This window comes from Mandrillus leucophaeus, unplaced genomic scaffold (assembly GCF_000951045.1).
Source record: "Mandrillus leucophaeus isolate KB7577 unplaced genomic scaffold, Mleu.le_1.0 Scaffold325, whole genome shotgun sequence".
Classification (NCBI taxonomy): Eukaryota; Metazoa; Chordata; class Mammalia; order Primates; family Cercopithecidae; genus Mandrillus; species Mandrillus leucophaeus.
Window position 1 is genome coordinate 63,278 of NW_012103421.1, and position 13,755 is coordinate 77,032.

The 13,755-nt window shown below is 53.6% G+C and overlaps 1 protein-coding gene across 2 annotated transcripts in view; it reads right to left on the minus strand.

The window, feature by feature from the left end:
• Positions 1-13,634, minus strand: part of DHCR7 (7-dehydrocholesterol reductase) — a 15,683-nt gene extending 2,049 nt beyond the window's left edge. Inside the window, exons 1-8 of one of the 2 annotated variants that reach the window (XM_011988173.1) lie at positions 13,161-13,634; positions 10,429-10,532; positions 9,562-9,784; positions 7,839-7,929; positions 6,800-7,013; positions 4,402-4,606; positions 3,363-3,494; positions 456-1,354 (exon numbers count right to left, since the gene is read on the minus strand). In XM_011988173.1, coding sequence (XP_011843563.1) covers positions 890-1,354; positions 3,363-3,494; positions 4,402-4,606; positions 6,800-7,013; positions 7,839-7,929; positions 9,562-9,784; positions 10,429-10,526 — 1,428 coding nt within the window. In that variant the 5' untranslated portion in view covers positions 10,527-10,532; positions 13,161-13,634 and the 3' untranslated portion in view covers positions 456-889. Of the gene's footprint in view, positions 1-455; positions 1,355-3,362; positions 3,495-4,401; positions 4,607-6,799; positions 7,014-7,838; positions 7,930-9,561; positions 9,785-10,428; positions 10,533-13,160 lie in introns of those variants that run through there. The other variant, XM_011988174.1, reaches the window with a different exon arrangement.
• Positions 13,635-13,755: the final 121 nt, after the last annotated feature.

Below are 13,755 nucleotides of genomic sequence, written 5' to 3' on the forward strand. Positions count from 1 at the left end.
AACAAAGCACAGAAAAGGAGGGGCCCTGCCGAGGCCGGGACTGAGACCTCCTCGCTGGAGAAGGCGTGGGAGGCCCCCGAGGGTGAAGTTCCCCGGGTTGCTCAAGCCAGAGTCCGTGCAGAGTCACCGGGCAAGCAGAAAATTCTCTCGAGAAGGTGGGCGCTCACAGGGAATCGGGGAGCAGAGCCCACTCACCTACACCTGAAAGGCCACAGTCGGTGCTGGGACCTCTCTGAGGTCTGCACACTCCAGGCAGAGTGCCCCTGGATGTCTGCTGAGCACCCCTGGCAGCTGTGCAGCAGGAGCAAGAAGGAAACGACATGAAAGCCCCTTTCTCCCCAGCGCCCCAGTTCAACACCACGCAAGCTACCAAGCAGAAACACAGCACAGGCCCCGCCCACGACTGCAGAGCAGGCAGGGGAGGGGGGATCTGCAGCTGAAAGGCAATACATGGATAACCCACACACCCCACTCCCACGTTTATTTAGCAAGAATAAATGCAGCCTAATGACAGGGCATGGGAAGACCTGCTCAGCAGCAGACACCAGTGTGGGCAGAGTGTAGCATGGCCTGGGCTCCTAATACAGGTAAATTGTCTCCAAAGGACTAGTAAAGGTGACCGGGTAATCCTCCTGCCCTAGAGACACTGATAAGGGAAAATCCGTCTGTGCTGGCAATATGGCAGTGGTGGACACTCAGAATTCCCTTGAAGGCAACAGCAAGGAACAGAGCGTTATTATGTACTGCACACCTGCCAAGTGCCGGGCTCTCTCCAGTTTACAGATGAGGAAACTGAGGCTCCTACAGTTGCAGCTGGGATGCCAGCCCCCATAGACCTGGCAGAACATGCTCTTGACAGCCCTGCAGGGCTTCTCCCTCGGGCACTCCCTTAGAAGATTCCAGGCAGCAGGCGGTAAGGCACCGCGGCAGTGTAACGCTCCCAGTCCCGGCCGTACTTGCTGGCACAGCGGTGCTCATCCCGGAGGCAGCGATGGGTCAGCAGGATGGCCATGTAGATGATGTAGAAGTAGGGCAGCAGGTGGCCGCCGCCGCAGGCCAGGCAGTAGGCCAGGCTGCCCATCAGGTCGCCAACGTAGTTGAAGTGGCGGGCCACGCCCCAGAAGCCTGACACCAGCAGCTTGCTGTGGTGCGTCTGCCCGTCTGCGGACATGTAGGAGCACTCGATGATCTTTGGCTTCTTGCCCCAGATGAGGCAGCGCCCATCCGTGCGGCGGAAGAGGTCCTTCTGGTGGTTGGCCACCCGGAAGATATAGTAACCCACCAGGCCCAGCAGCAGGACGCCCACGGCATGCGGGGTGGACAGCTGTACGGGGTGGTACACCAAGTACAGACCCTGGGGGACGAGGGGGAAGGGGTCAAGCAGTGCTTTGCCCAGGGAGAGGACAGGAGTGTGGGGTCGGGGGCCCGGTGGCCTGGGGTCGAACCACAGCTCTGCCTCTGACACGCCTTGCCTCAGTGTTCTCTTCTGTGAATAAAAGCACTTACCTCGACGGCTATTGTGGGTATTAAATGAGTAACTCCACCCACCTTCTACCTGTCTATGTGTGTATGTGTGTGTGTATATACACCCCCTATATATGACATATAGTATAAATATCAAATACGTAACAGTATTAAAAATATAATCTGAATTTAATATTGTGATGGTCAATTTAATGTGTCCGCTTGGCCAGGCCACTGTTCCCAGATATTTCATCAAACACTAGTCTGGTTGTAAAGGCATTTTTCAGATGAGATTCATGAATCAGTCGACCAGGCAGAGCGGATGACCCTTCACAATGGGGGTGGGCCTCATCCAATCAGTTGAAGGCCTTAAGAGACAGAGGACCCACCTTCCCCAAAGAAGAGGGAATCTGCTAAAAAGTGGCCTTCTGACCACGCACAGTGGCTCACTCTGGCCACACACAGTGGCTCATGCCTGTAATCCCAGCACTTTGGGAGGCTGAGGCAGGCGGATCACAAGGTCAGGAGTTTGAGACCAGCCTGACTAACGTGGAAAAACCCCATCTCTACTAAAAATACAAAAATTAGCCGCGCGTGGTGGCGTGCACCTGTAATCCCAGCTACTTGGGAGGCTGAGGCAGGAGAATCGCTTGAACCCAGGAGGTGGAGGTTGCAGTGAGCCAAGATCACACCACTGCACAGCCTGGGCGACAGAGCAAGACCCTTCCGTTTCAAAAAAAAAAAAAAAGTGGCCTTCTATTTAAGTGTAGCATCAACTCTTCCCTGGGCCTCCAGGCTGCCCTGAAGCCACCCTTCAATCACATGAGTTGAAAAACACATCTCTTTCTTACACGTATACCCTCCATCCTTCCATTGATTCTGTTTCTCCGGAGAAGACTAATACAAATGTCGTATTAAAAATGTACATACATCTCAAGACACATACAGAGGCTAAAGCAAGTAAGAACTATTATATAGTGGGACCTATTGCTACATTTTCACATTCCTGGAAAACGGAGTTTATAAAACCAGGGAACCAGCAGGGCTGCAGCCAGCCATGTGGAGAAATGGGGCCGGGTGGGCCATGCGGAGGCTCCAAGGACCTGGTGTGAGCGTGGGGCCAGCTGGGGCTCTGCACCCTCCACCTGGTACTGGCCCTCTCTGCTGTGAGCGTCTCCAGGACACCCACGCCTCCATCCCACAGGACTGGCTGTCGCGGGTGAGGCCGGGCCTGTCACATCCTGAACAGGAGACAGCCTCTCCACGTTGGTTCTCTCCACTTGTGCACAGCCTTCTGGGGCAGGCCACCCTACCGTGCTGCTAAGCAAGTGCCCCGGGGTGAGTTATTTCTGTCCCCAGGGGGCTCCTTGCTCTTGAAATGGGCAGATGGCATCCTGCACAGGATGCGGGACCAGATGCCACCTGGTATCCCTTACCTGGGAGCCCAGCATTTCCCCCAAATCAGAGCAGGGCTGCTCTTGTTGAGCTGGGAGGGAAGTGGGGGGCTTGATGCCAATGACAAGACCACTCGCTGTCCCCCACTGTCTTGGAACTCCCAGGACAGCCCTGCCCCAGTGCCCAGCACATCCTAGGAGGCAGGAATAAAGAGGACACCTGCTGCCAGCACCCGCACTGACCCACCTCCACCTCAACTGCCCCATCTAGCCCTAAGCCGGCATCTGCCCTACTTTGCAGATGTTGGGGACGTGCTCAAGGTCACCTCCCTGGCTAGTGGCCCAAGGCGGCCAAGCTGGGTAATACACGAGGCCTTCCCTTCTTCCTAGAAACAGAAAGCAGCTTTGGCGTCCCCAAGGACAAATGCTTCTGCAAGGAGAAAGCTTAGCATGTGTCTGCCAAATGCCCCGCTGGGCCGGCCCCGCCCCTGCCCACCTCCTCACCTGCAGCGTGTAAAGGTAAGGCAGCCAGACACAGTCACCCCAGCCCAGGTACCACCCGAAGTGGTCATGGCAGATGTCAATGGTCTTCAGGTACCAGGTTTCGTTCCAGAAGAAGTCAATCACGTAGATGGCCTGCAAGACAGAAGCAGCCGCTGACTGTCCCCGGCCCTCCTGGGGCCCAGACGGGCCTCGGGGAAATCACACTCAGTGCGGACGCAGGAGGGGGCGCTTGGGGAGCGGCTCAGCAGCTTCCTCACTGTGCAGCTGGGGCTGTTCCTGCCTGGCACATGGGCAGGGGTAAGGGTGTCCTTGTCCTCAGAGCCACCCCAAGCCCATGGCCCTGGTGTCTCTTCCAGCCCAGGTTCTCAGGGCCTGCACTGGCGCATGCCGAGGGGAAGGGATACATTCATCCCAACCAGGTCAACCTCCTGCCTGAGCAATGTCAGCAGCTCCTGACCGGCCTCCTTCACCCTCTCGGGCCCTCCTAGCCAGCTCCCACCGGCTCGCTGGGTGACGCTTCTGAACACACCTGATCCCTGCCACCCTGCACCCCAGCTCAGCACACACTTTCCCGGTCTTGCTGCTTTTAAGATAAAGACGATGACTTCCATAAGGCCTCCGGCCTCACCTGCCTCCGAGCTCCTGAACGCTGTCTGCACAGGATGCAGGACGTTCCTGAGTGTCCCAGACTTGCCACCCTCTCGCCCTACAGGGGGTGCCTGGAGCACGCCGTCTTGCCTCCACTCTACCAGGTTAACTCCCACGCATTCCCAGATCCTACCCAGGTGTAATCCCCAAGGGAGACCTTCCCGGACCATGCCTGGCTGCATAGAACCTGCCTCCTCCCCTCCCAGGGCTGGCAGAGACAGGCACCCAAGAATGGCTTCCTTCACCACATGCTTCCTGGTGACACATGGGGAGGGCGGCTGACTCTCTTTTACAAGTGGTAGATTAAGGTCATGGAAACACGCTCTGGCTCTTGGGTTTCCCTAGAGCCCACCGGTATCGGCGTTCCACCCTCTCCAGCCATGACAGGCACCTGCAGGACATTGACCAGGACCATGGCGTTGGTCACGTGGCCGTGGAGCTCCCGCTGCTTTGCTGCGAAGGACAGGTTGATGAGCGTCCAGGCGACGATCCCGGGGCGCCCGTTGAAGAACAGCTTGAAGTCAAACCACTTCCCGATCCGAGGGTTAAACTCGACGCCCATCATGTAGTTGTAAAAGAAATTGCCTGTGAATTTGCTTGAAAATATAAATAAAAGATACATTTAGTGGAAGATGGGGCCACCTTGCTTAGTGGGAGCCCAGCACTGGTCCAGGGTCCTAAAGGGTAACGTGAGACGGCGCAGGCAGAGGCTGGCCATGAGCCGCCAGGACCCCCACGGCTGGAATGCTTCAGTTGCTGGTTCTTGGCACCCTCATTCATTCTCCTTTGTGTTCAGCTGCTGCTCAGCAGAGGCATCCTTGGCAGAAGCCCCTGGGCACCTGCTCCGTGCCCGGGAGGGTGGGAGACTGGCCCTGGGCTGGTACCTGGGTTTCTCTCTACCCTTCTCCAGATGCCCTTGATGCATGGCACAGGTGAGCCGAAGAACTGGCTCAACTGCACTGAGATTACGTTCTGGGGCCCAAGCACATGGTTTGAAGTAGACTCAGGGCATGTGGGTCCTCATGGGTGAGTGACATTATAAATCACGCCAACGTAGAGAATGACAAACGCACCCTGGGCCCGGCTTCCAGCATGTGCAGGACAAGTTCTTTGACCAGTTACCTGAATCTCCCAATCCCTGGAGGGCCAGAGCATCAGCTGAGATAACCCCTGTGGAGACCCTGGCTCGGTCTAGCTGGCTGCGGACACACAGCAATTTCTGTGTTAACTAGAAAATCCTATTTTCATGTCCAGTTCCCTCAGGTAGGGTAAGTAGCAAAAAGCAAAACACACAAAGTCCACAGCCATTGACATGACTATAAGGTGGCAAGGATGATGTAAAGGAGCCATTGAAGGCCAGGCTCATTATCTGGTAACACACAAGCTACAAAGTGTCATCCTCCAGAAACACTTCCCAAAAGCCTAGGTGTAAACCACACTGGGTTTTTTGGATCCCCCAAACTGAACTGTAAGTCCCACTGCCTACGAGTGTCCACAAGAGAATCCCACCAAACATTGGTTTATGATGGATGGATGGATGGATGGATGGATGGATGGATGGATGGATGGATGGATAGGTAAGAGGGTGAGTGGGTGGAAGGATGGATGAATGGGATGGGGAGAGGAGCAGGTGGATGGATAAATGATAGGCAGGGTTGAACTGGGGTGCATGGTGGCAGGGATCAGGTGTGTTCAGAAGCGTCACCCAGGGAACCGGAGGGAGCCAGCTAGGAGGGCCTGAGATGGTAAGGGAGGCCGGTCAGGAGCTGCGGACATTGCTCAGGCAGGAGGTTGACCTGGATGGGATGAATGCATCCCTTCCCCTCAGCACACGCCATTACAGGCCCTGATAGAGTGGATGGACGGGTAGGTGGATGGATGACAGGCAGGTGGATGGCTGGGTGGCTAGATGTGTAGGTGGGTGGGTAGGTGGATGGACAAATGGATGACGCGTGGGTAGACGGATGGGGTGGAGGGTGGATGGGCAGGTGGATGAGATGGATGATGGACGGTTGGGTGGGTAGGTGGATGGATGGGGAGATGGGCAGGTGGATGGGTGGGTGGCTAGACATGTAGGTGGGTGGGTAGGTGGATGGGCAGATGGATGAATGGATGATGGGAGGGTAGATGGATGGATGATGGGTGGGTGGTTGTGGGTGATGGATAGATGGATGGATGACGGGTGGCTGGATGATGCACTGGTAGGCAGGTGAATGGGATAGGGTGATGGGTAGATGGATGGGTGAGTGGGTGGGTGGATGACGGGTGAGTATGTAGGTGAACGGGTGGGTGGGGAGATGGGCAGGTGAATGGATGAGTGGACAGACAGATGACTGGCCGACCACTGTCCAGCCAAGGCTTCCATGAGAATGGGTACAAGCCAGCAGGGCTCTCCTGGGAAGCTGTTACATTAAAGCCACAGGGACAACAAGACTCTTCACGAAGCTTGTTTTGGGCCTCACTAGCTAATCCAAAGAGGCAATGGGTTGCCAGTGCCCCAAGCCAGAAGTTCTTCCTGACTTCCCTACCCCTACACCAGCCCTAAAGACAATGACTTGGCCACCACATCTGACCTGGCCATCTTCAGCTGCATTCTTGCCAAGGCTGGAGAAGCCAGCAAACATTCAGAAAGGATGTTCCCCAGGGTGAAGCAAGTTCCATCCCCTCCTCCTCTTCCACGGATTCTCAGTGCTCAGGGCTTTACAACTACCTGCCCCAGGCAGCAAGAAAGGCCAGGGGTGGAAGTTTCCACTTTCCACATCAGGCTGGACCCGCTGCTAAGAACGTACCAGTCTCTGGCGCTGGTGGGGAAGAAGTAGCCCTTGACCATGGCGAAGGTGGAGACGGCATAGCCAAGGATGTTGGCGCACCACAGCAATGGAATCCAGTTGTCGAAGATGATGGTGGGCGAGAACCAGGACAGGAGATGAGCATTTGCAAACCAGAGCAGATGCGTGAGGAGCCAGGCTTGCAGGCCGTTGATCTGATACTTGTTCACAACCCCTGCAGACGAAGGACTCAGAAATCAAGGTGCTTTCCCAGCCTGTAGTGAGGAGCTTGGCTGGGCTGAAATGTGCCTGGCGGGGGCTCTGGTCACTTTCTGGGCCTCTGCTGCTGCAGACCCTCGTCCGGGGCCCCAGGCACCATCTCTGAGGCCCCTACACCCTTGGCCAAGGAACTGCCTGCTCTTCCTAATTCCTGGGAAGAGGGAGAGGAGGCTGAGTCCATCCTTTGGTTCTGCATCGTGCTAACTGGCCATAGGCTGAGTGACAGGTGCGCAGTCTGACAGGGAGGTCAGGGCAGAGGGGCAGAAGCAAGTGAGGATGCCCCTGTGGTGTCCCTGGTCCCATCTGTAATTGTTGGGGAGTGCCTCAGCCCAGCCCCCACCCCAAAAACAGGGAGTCTCTCAGGGCAGAGTCGCGGTGAGGTTCCAGTCTGCACCCATGTGCGAGGCATGAAGCCAGGCTCCTCGTGGGTTCTCAATGATGGCGAGGAATGAACAGACAAGGTCTCCCAAGGACAGCCCAGAGGAAGGCACAGTGGTCTCTGCAGGAAGCTCCATGGGCCCAGTACATCCGCTGCTATGGGGCTGGGAAGAAGCTGGACCCATCCATTCCCTCCTTACCCAGGAAAGTGATTTCTAACCTGGGTGTGGGATGGCCCCAGCTGCCCTCAATGGTTTTGAGGACTGGTGCTGTGAAAAATCCAAGCAAAATGGATTTCTATCCTGTGACAAGTCTTAGGGATGAAGCAGTGTGGGGAAGGACAGGTCCCTGAGAGGAAGGGCCAGGAACGGGAGCCTGGGGAGGGTGAAGGGGAGGGGGCTACCTGCAGGGGTCACAGCCCCCTCCTGGATGCCTCCTACGTAGCCGGGTAGAAACTTATGGCAGAAGTCAGGGAGAGACGTGTACAGAAGCACCTGAAACACACAAGCCGCTTGATCACCCCCACCTGGAGGGCACCTGCAAAGGGGGACGCATAGCAGGAACATGAGAATCACAATCATAGCCTTTTTCTTCCCAAAGCACTTATGGCTCCTGGAAGCTCACACTGCTGGGCTGCCGGTTTTGAAGGGGGTTCTGAGACAACAAACTCATCAACCAGGGAAGGTGCCAACGCATTCTCCCCCAGGGCTCCATTCGCCCCTCAGGAGAGGGCACAGGTCCCTCCCAGTCACCTTTAAAAATGGAGAATCCCACAAAATTCACCTTTTCTTGATACATAAATCTATTTTTTGAGATGACGTCTTGCTCCACCACCCAGGCTGGAGTGCAGTGGTGCAGTCATAGCTCACTGCAGCGCTGACCTCCTGAGCTCAAGTGATCCTTCCACCTCAGCCTCCCAAGTAGCCAGGATTATAGGTGTGCACCACCACACCCGGCTAAAATTCACCCTTTTAAAGTGCACAATTCAGCGGCAGTTAGCACATTTACATCACTGGTTGTACACCCATCACTGCTAATTCCAGAACTTTTCATCACCATAAAAGAAAAATATTGTTCCCATCCACAGTCACTCTGAATTCCCTGGCCCTGCCGCCCCTGGCTGCCACTGAGCTTTCTGCCTCTGTGGATTTGCCTGTGCTGGGCATTGTGTATAAATGGAACCGCACGGTATGCGGCCTCTGTGACCGGCTTCTCTCGCTCAGCGGTGTCTTCAAGGGTCATCCGCCTAGTGGGATCAGAGCTTCATTCCCTTCCACTGCCAAATAGTGTCCCACAGTGGGCACAGTGTCCCACAGTGGGCAGTGTTCTGTTCTGTGTGTCTATTCATCTACTGATGGACAGGTGGGTTCCTGCTTTGTGTCTATTTGTGATTCACACTGCCCCTGTTCACTCAAAGGGACCAAGAGATCTGAACTGAGAAGTATTCTGGAGCCCAAAAGCTTGGACCCTGCGGAGAAACAGCTAATCAGGATCTGAGCCTTCCTCCCTCGCAGGAAGGAAAACTCAGGCCTGTCTCTTTCTAGCACGGTTTCCCTGGAAACCTTTTCCTGGGTTCAGGCAATCAGCACCACCCCTGTGTGTGCCAGGTTTATAACAACCCCTTCCCGGAACTCCCTCTGGACCTGGAAGCCGGTGGGGACACCACAGAGCTGAGAACATCCTGGATCTTGACTGCCTGTGGGGAAACACAGCCCTGCCTCGTGAGTGGCATCTCATGACTGAGAGCGTCCCTTTGGGGACTGAGATGCTCCTTTCCAGACCTGGTGCAAGGCATGACTCCTGCCGACTATGGGGCTTCCTCGGGCCGGCCCTGCCCTCCCACCAGGTTTTGCTCCTATCCTCAGCTTGTCCCTCCAGAGCTGGGCGTGCCCCGCAACTGCAGGCAGGCAGGCCGTGAAGGTGTATTGAACACTGATATGACAGGTGCCTTCTGCCTGACATCTGAGGATGAATCTGAACACATCAAGGAATGCCCTGCTGGGTCCCGGGAACCCAGATGTCAACCTGAGTCAGGATCCCATGTCCCAGACAAATGAAGGACTACCCCAGCAGGAGGGCACACTCCCCACCTGCTGTGCCCCGACCCCAGGGCAGGGGCTGCTGACCTGGAAGGTGACCCACAACGTATAGAGCTGGGCGGCTTTCCTCGTTATAGGTGGAGTCTTGGCCCAGATGTCTGACAGCCGAGCACGCCCGGTGGCGATGTCCACCACGGGGCCGGTCAGGGCGCAGCTGTACTGGTCACACGCCATGATGAAGTAGTAGACGATGAAGGGCGCACACAGCAGTAGGAAGATGATGCTCCCCAGTGAAAACCAGTCCACCTCCCTGCGAGGACGGATGCAGGCAGTCACATGGGGGCCCATCCGCCCCGGGCCCCACCAGGACCCTAAGAGGCTCTTGTGTGGAGGACCTGTTGCTCAAACCCACCAGCACCCCATGAGACAGGGCATCAGCTCCTAGCACAGGCCCTCCTTGTGGGCAAGGAAGCCACTCAATATGCCTGCTTTACTGTGGTTGATTAACTGGCGGCACAATCTGTGGCCCCCACGGAAGGCCCGGAGCTCAGAACATGAGTGCAGGTAGGTTTTTCACAACCACCAAGGCCAGTCGTTTCCCCATTTCCAGGCCGGAGAGGACACTCATCCCACACAAAGTCCCCACGGCTCCATGGCAAAATGGGAGCTGTGACAACAGGTCATACTCCAGGGTGGTGAGAAGGCCCCAGCTGCTCTTTAAGCCCATATCTTTTTTTCCACATTGTTGACTGACCATGATTTCTAGTTTCTTCTTCTAATTCCTTACTTTATAAAGTGGGAAACTGCTTACCTTTCATTAGTCTTGACAAAAAAAATAAATTTTTTTTCTTTTAAATAGGTCTTTCATTCCTTTGGGTCCATACAATTCCAAAGGCTGGAAAGCTCTGAGACCCCACTTTACTTTCTAGCTGGGAGAACAGGCAAGATCCTTACCAGGCACGGCCCCACTGCCCTTGAGATGCAGTTCTGTCACTGGTGACGCTGTCTACACTCTTGGCTTTGGGAACGTTGGGTTGCGATTTTGCAGCCATTGGGCCCTGCAAGAAGGAGAACCTTGCAAACATTGTCCCTCAAATAACAGACACCACTTTTCCCTGTTGCATCCACCACTGCTCTTGGGCCTGGCAGGGCTGGCCTCCTGTGCACACCTTCCCGGTACCTTGTCCCTGACAGCAGATTCCATGCAGGGAAGAGATCATCTTGTCTTAGACTCTCTCCTCTGGACCCTGCAATCACCTCCCACCTGACCTTCCTACGGCTGCTCCTGCTGGTCTCAGTTCATTCTCCAAACATGGCAGAATGCCCCTCCCTCTTACAGCACAAATTGGCTCCCACCTCCCTCCTACATACCACTTTCCCCTATTCTCCTTGGCTCCAGGAGCACAGGGGTCTTCACTCATCCTTGAACACAGTCTAAGTCGCCCGTGGCACTGACTTCCTCTGCTTAGAGCACATTTGCAGGTGTCCTTGTTCAGGGCTCATGTAAAATGTCCCCTCCTTGGGAGATCTTCTCTCCCAGCCAATCTGAAGCAGCTGCTCCCCAGGTTCCCTGCCAAGGCCCTCCACTGGGTACTTAATTTTCTTAGTAACTCTCCCCATCGCCTAGAAGTATTCATTTGTGTGTGTGTATTGTCTGTCTCCCCTCACTAGAGTGTAAGTTTCCCAAGGGCAGGAATTGTGTGTCCTCCTCATTGTTCTACTACCAGGGCCTAGAACAGCGGCCCATATGAGGCCCTCAATAATCACCCTACAAAAAAAGGCAGAGAGAACAAAGAATGTCTCTAGGTACCCACAGCTGCTCTACATGGTTATAATTTGGAGGAAGCAGTGACATCCCCACTTCCAGAACAAGTTCATAACTGTGAAACTTTAAAATATCAGAGATTTTTTAAAAAGATGCTCTTGAAAGCTTTTAGAGAAAAACCAAGAGTAAAAATCATGGTAGCCTTAGATTTCTCAACAGCAAGCTGGATTCTAGAAGACAATGACGAAAAGTTTCAAAATTCTGAGGAAAACTTTTTTGCAACCTAGAATTCTATTCCTATGAGAACTATTACTCAAGGACAACAACAAAGGATCCAGGAAACTGGAGACCCAAGAGAGCTGCTGAAATGATGTCCACAAAAGGGCATGGGCAAGTCCCAAGAGGACAGCTATGCAGCAGGACTAGCCAGAAACCAGACCACATTGGTATAAGACGAATGGCTAGGAAAGAGAGGAAATGAAAATGATGAATTTTGTTGCATCCGAATGTGTAGGAAAATTATTGATATGTGTGACAGCTCAGTTACAGCATCCAGAAAAAAAAAAATGAATGATAGATGCATAGAAACCTTACCAAATTAAAAAAAAAAAGCAAGGCAACTGTTAACTCCAGGAAAAATAAAAAGTCATACAAGGGAGGAAAAGAAGAAACCAAACCATTATTATAGGATCTTACTTGGCTCAACAATGAATAATGGTAACTTTGTCATAACAATGTATTCTCTATTGATTATTGTACGTGCAGAAGGAAATTTGCAAAGTTAGGGTTGCTAAAAGCAAACTACTTAGAAATAAGTAGGTACATACAACAACACAAAAGTAGCTAAAAGAATGAAAAGTGTTTGCTGCTGGCAAGCAAGACTGGGATGCGGTAGAGACTATTTCTTTGGAAGCCTTTTAACCCTGATTTTTAAAAAAATGTGAGCATGAACTACTTTAATAAACATTTACACTCATTTAAAAATTTTCAATTATGAAAGACATTTTCCTTATGCAGTGTGAGAACTGCAGTAGCAGCACTTAATTCAATTTACACAAGTTAGTTTCTGAAGTTCCTATGATGTACAAAGCAGGACGAAGAGTTCTTGATGGGAAGAGACTGTGTCTCTCTACGGCCCCAAATACTGAATACAGAGCCTGGTGAGTGCCAGTCACTCTCCTTATATCTGTAAAATCAAAGTGGATGAAAGAAAACTGCTTCTGAGAAAAACTGACACGCTAGTGAGTCTGATCTCAAGATCACAGCCACCCGGACAAGCCAGCTTGTTTTAGACAGTTCCTCTCCCACAGGCTCTCATCAAGGTAAGATACAAGTTTAGTTTCTTCCCAACCAAAACTTACCAGCTCAGTGCCCCCACTCCCTCCGATCCCTAGTTTCCACACTGACTAGTGTTAATCCAGACCACCCACATGCACACTTGCCTTACAGGAAGGCTAAGCAGAATGGGGTGGCATTCTTCCTGCCCGAAGTCATGGATAAGCTACGAGGGAACAATGCCTGCTACCAACATTATCAATTATGTAAAATACCAGAAAATTGCAAAGGGTCAGAGGATGTGTAACCTCAGAACCAAAGTGTGAAAAAGCCACTGGGAGAATGTTCTCAAAAGGAATTAAAACTAGACCTAAGAAGTACTTTTAGCTTACTACAGGGTTCAGTCACCCAGGAGTCAGCTCTTTAGTCATAAGCATTGAGTTTTGCAATAAATATCTAAGTAACATCCTTCCCAATAGATGGCTGGGAACAGACAAAGGGGAGGTGCCCTGGTATGTTGTACTTTACTCATAAGAGGCACAGACAGTCATTGGCACTCGAGAGCTGGTGGACCAGTCTGTCTGTACTTTCAACGCTGTGAAGCCATAGCCTGCGCTCAGGATCCAGGACACTGAGACACACTTACCTCTAGACTCTTGCCAAATAGTTTCACAGCAGAAGGGAAGTTTTCCTTCTTGAACTGGTCCCTTAAAAGTTTCTAGACACCTGTGCTCCAAATGCCTGCTTGATCCTTCTCAACCGGCTAAAGTCCTGCAGGGAACACAAAGATGAATAAGACCCCAGGGAGCTAACATTTCAGGAGAGGGCAGACGCTCAAGGTCCACAGTTGGAGTCAAGCAAGAGGCACAAGGTGAGCGCTCGGGGCTTCAACAGCCGCATGTCAGGTAGGGCGGCGGACAAGCCAGTCCCATCGCAGAGCTGCTGTGCCTGGCTCAGCACTGACAAAGAGGGAGGCGAACAACAGGTGGAGCAGGAGAAAGCGCCGCCGCGGAGCGCGGCACGGGGGAGGGGCCAGGAGCCCATCCCGGAGCCAGGCAGCCTTCGCCCGGGGAAGCTCCAGACCGCGCGGGTACAGAGCATCCCTCAGGGGTCGGCTGGTGGGGGAGGGGAGACTATCCAGCCTCCGCCCCGCCTTCCCGGAGCCCCAGTTGCCTCTAGCCTGTGAGCCGGACCCTGTCCCCACTAGCGCGCGCAGGTCCCCGTCCCCACCTGCGCGCACG